This window comes from Apium graveolens, chromosome 7 (assembly GCF_009905375.1).
Source record: "Apium graveolens cultivar Ventura chromosome 7, ASM990537v1, whole genome shotgun sequence".
Taxonomy (NCBI): Eukaryota; Viridiplantae; Streptophyta; class Magnoliopsida; order Apiales; family Apiaceae; genus Apium; species Apium graveolens.
Window position 1 is genome coordinate 211,589,482 of NC_133653.1, and position 2,482 is coordinate 211,591,963.

At 41.2% G+C, this 2,482-nt stretch overlaps 1 protein-coding gene across 1 annotated transcript; it reads right to left on the reverse strand.

Annotated features, from left to right (window-relative positions):
- Positions 1 to 1,140: 1,140 nt before the first annotated feature.
- LOC141674442 (uncharacterized) lies at positions 1,141 to 2,184 on the reverse strand. The gene has a single exon (XM_074481150.1). It carries the CDS (start codon positions 2,182 to 2,184, stop codon positions 1,141 to 1,143), a length of 1,044 nt encoding a protein of 347 aa, XP_074337251.1.
- Between the last annotated feature and the right edge of the window lie 298 nt (positions 2,185 to 2,482).

A 2,482-nucleotide genomic window follows, 5' to 3' on the forward strand; every position in this document is an offset into this window, starting at 1 on the left:
TGTATTTTATGTGACTCAAAATAATGTCTTAATTTCGTGGACGTAATGGCTAATGTAAGTACGAGTTTTTCCAAGGACGTGTATCTGGATTTAGCATCTATCAGACTCTGGATGACATAATAAACTGGTGATTGCACTCCTCCATCTTCCTTCACTAGCACCCCACTTACATCATGCTCTGTGATTGACAGATATACATAGAGATCATCTTCTTGATTTGGTTTCATCAGCAATTGAGGATTTGTTAGGTATTTCTTCAATTCATTCAGGGCAGTTTCATGTTGTTCTATCCATCTGAAGTCTTTATTTCTCTGTAGGATGTCATAGAATAATCTGTATCTGTCTGAGGAACGTGATATGAACCTGTTTAGGTCTGCTACGCGTTCAGTCAGCTTCTGCACATCTTTGAAGTTTTTTGGACTCGTTAGTTCCTATACAACCTTGATTTGTTCTGGACTTGCTTCTATTCCATTTCTTGTCACCATGTGACCTAAGAACGTTCCTGAAGAGACAACAAAATTGCATTTTTCTGGGTTAGCATCATGTTAAAAGCTTTCAATATGTCGAATGCTTCTTGTAGATCTCGAACATGATTTTCTGCCTTCTCCGATTTTACCACCATGGCATCAATGTACACTTCCATTGTTTTGCCAAATTGGTTTTTGAACATCTTATTGATTAGACGTTGAAATATTGCACTCGCATTTCTTAACCCGAAGGGCATGGCTATGTAACAATATATTACCCTCTCTGTGATGAATGTTGTTTTCTCTGCATCAGAAGGTTCCATTTGAATTTGATTGAAGCCACTGGATGCGTCAAAAAATGTCAGCAGCTCATGTTCAGCTGTCGCGTCCACCATCGTGTCTATATGCGGCAAGGGGTATGGATCTTTTGGGCAGGCTTTATTTAAATCTGTGTAGTCCACACAGACTCTCCACTTTCCATTCTTCTTCTGTACTATCACTATATTAGCTAGCCATTCCGGATAGTCGACTTCCTTTATCATGCCTGCCTTCAGGAGCCTGTTTACTTCCTCGTTTATGATTTTGTTCCTCTCCATCATTAACTTTCTGCGTTTTTGTTGAACAGGAGTACATGTTGGGTCTACATTCAACTTGTGTGTGATGACTTCTGGACTTATTTCCGTTCGTGTTCCCAAGCAAAATCATCTAGTCGTGATGTCAGGAAGTCCACTAAGTTGGATTCGATGGTTGGTGAAAGATCTTCCCCCATTAAGACTCTTTTATCTCCTGTTGACAAGTCCACCTCTACTAGCTTCTCTGGTCCTGATACTGCAATCACGGGCTTTTTTGATTCTTCTCTTATGATACTCGACTTTAAACAAGTCTTGTAACATTCTCTAGCTGTCGCTTGGTCCCCATGGATCTCTTGCACCCCCCATGGTGTCGAGAATTTTATCACTTGATGATATGTTGATGGTATAACTTTTAAATCATGGATCCATGGTCTGCCATGAATGATGTTGTATGTTGAATCGTAGTCAATTATCACAAATTTCTGTAGCAGATTCACGCCTTGGGCATATATTGGTAAGGCAATTTCTCCCATAGTTCTTTTTGTTTCTCCACTGAACCCGACAAGAGTGGTAGTTCTTTTTAACATGTCACTTTCAGCTAGTCCCATTTGCTTTAGTGTCGTGAGCATCATGATATTTTCCGCACTCCCGTTGTCAACCAAAACTCTTTTGATCAGACAATTTTCTATGGGTATGGATATAACCAAACTGTCATATTGAGGTTCTCTTTTAGTACCCTTGTCTTGCTCATCAAAATACACTCTGGTTATGTTGTTAACTTGGACATTAGCTTGTGTCACGTGTAAGTTCGCATCTCGTGCAATCCTCTTTGCCTGTGAGTACGTAGCTCCACAGACATCTGACCATCCTGCTATGAAGCTGATTACCTTGTGATGAGGAGGCGGGGGTGGTTGACGTGCTGGTGTTTGTTCCCTTCTGTCATGCGTGGAGTGTTTCGTGAATTCTGACAGGTTCCCTTTCTTGATGAGGGTTTGAATTTCCCTTCGTAATGCCACACAATCATGAGCTCTATGTCCGTAGTATCCATGGAAGTCACACCATAACTTCGAATCAGGATTCGCCTTGGGTTTGTTAGACTTGACGGGCCATTTCACCACATTCCCCAGCTTGTGGAATTCTCTCATCATTGCAGATGGTGTTATATTGAACCCATAGCTATCATACGTAGGGGCAAACTTAGACCTTTCCTCCAATCAGCACGTTCATTTGTTGAATAGATGTGTGGCTCCTCTCATCCATTCCTTTAGTAAGGCTTGTAATCTCTTGACCTTGTTGTTGCTATCTTGCGGCTAGGACGGTAATACTTGTCGTCTTCTTATCTCCTGTCTTCCTCCAATCTTACCTGGGCCATGGCTTTGGCCTGTACATTTTTTATTGTAATGCATGGGTATTTAGTGAGTTCTTCATAGAGTGGAGAATCTC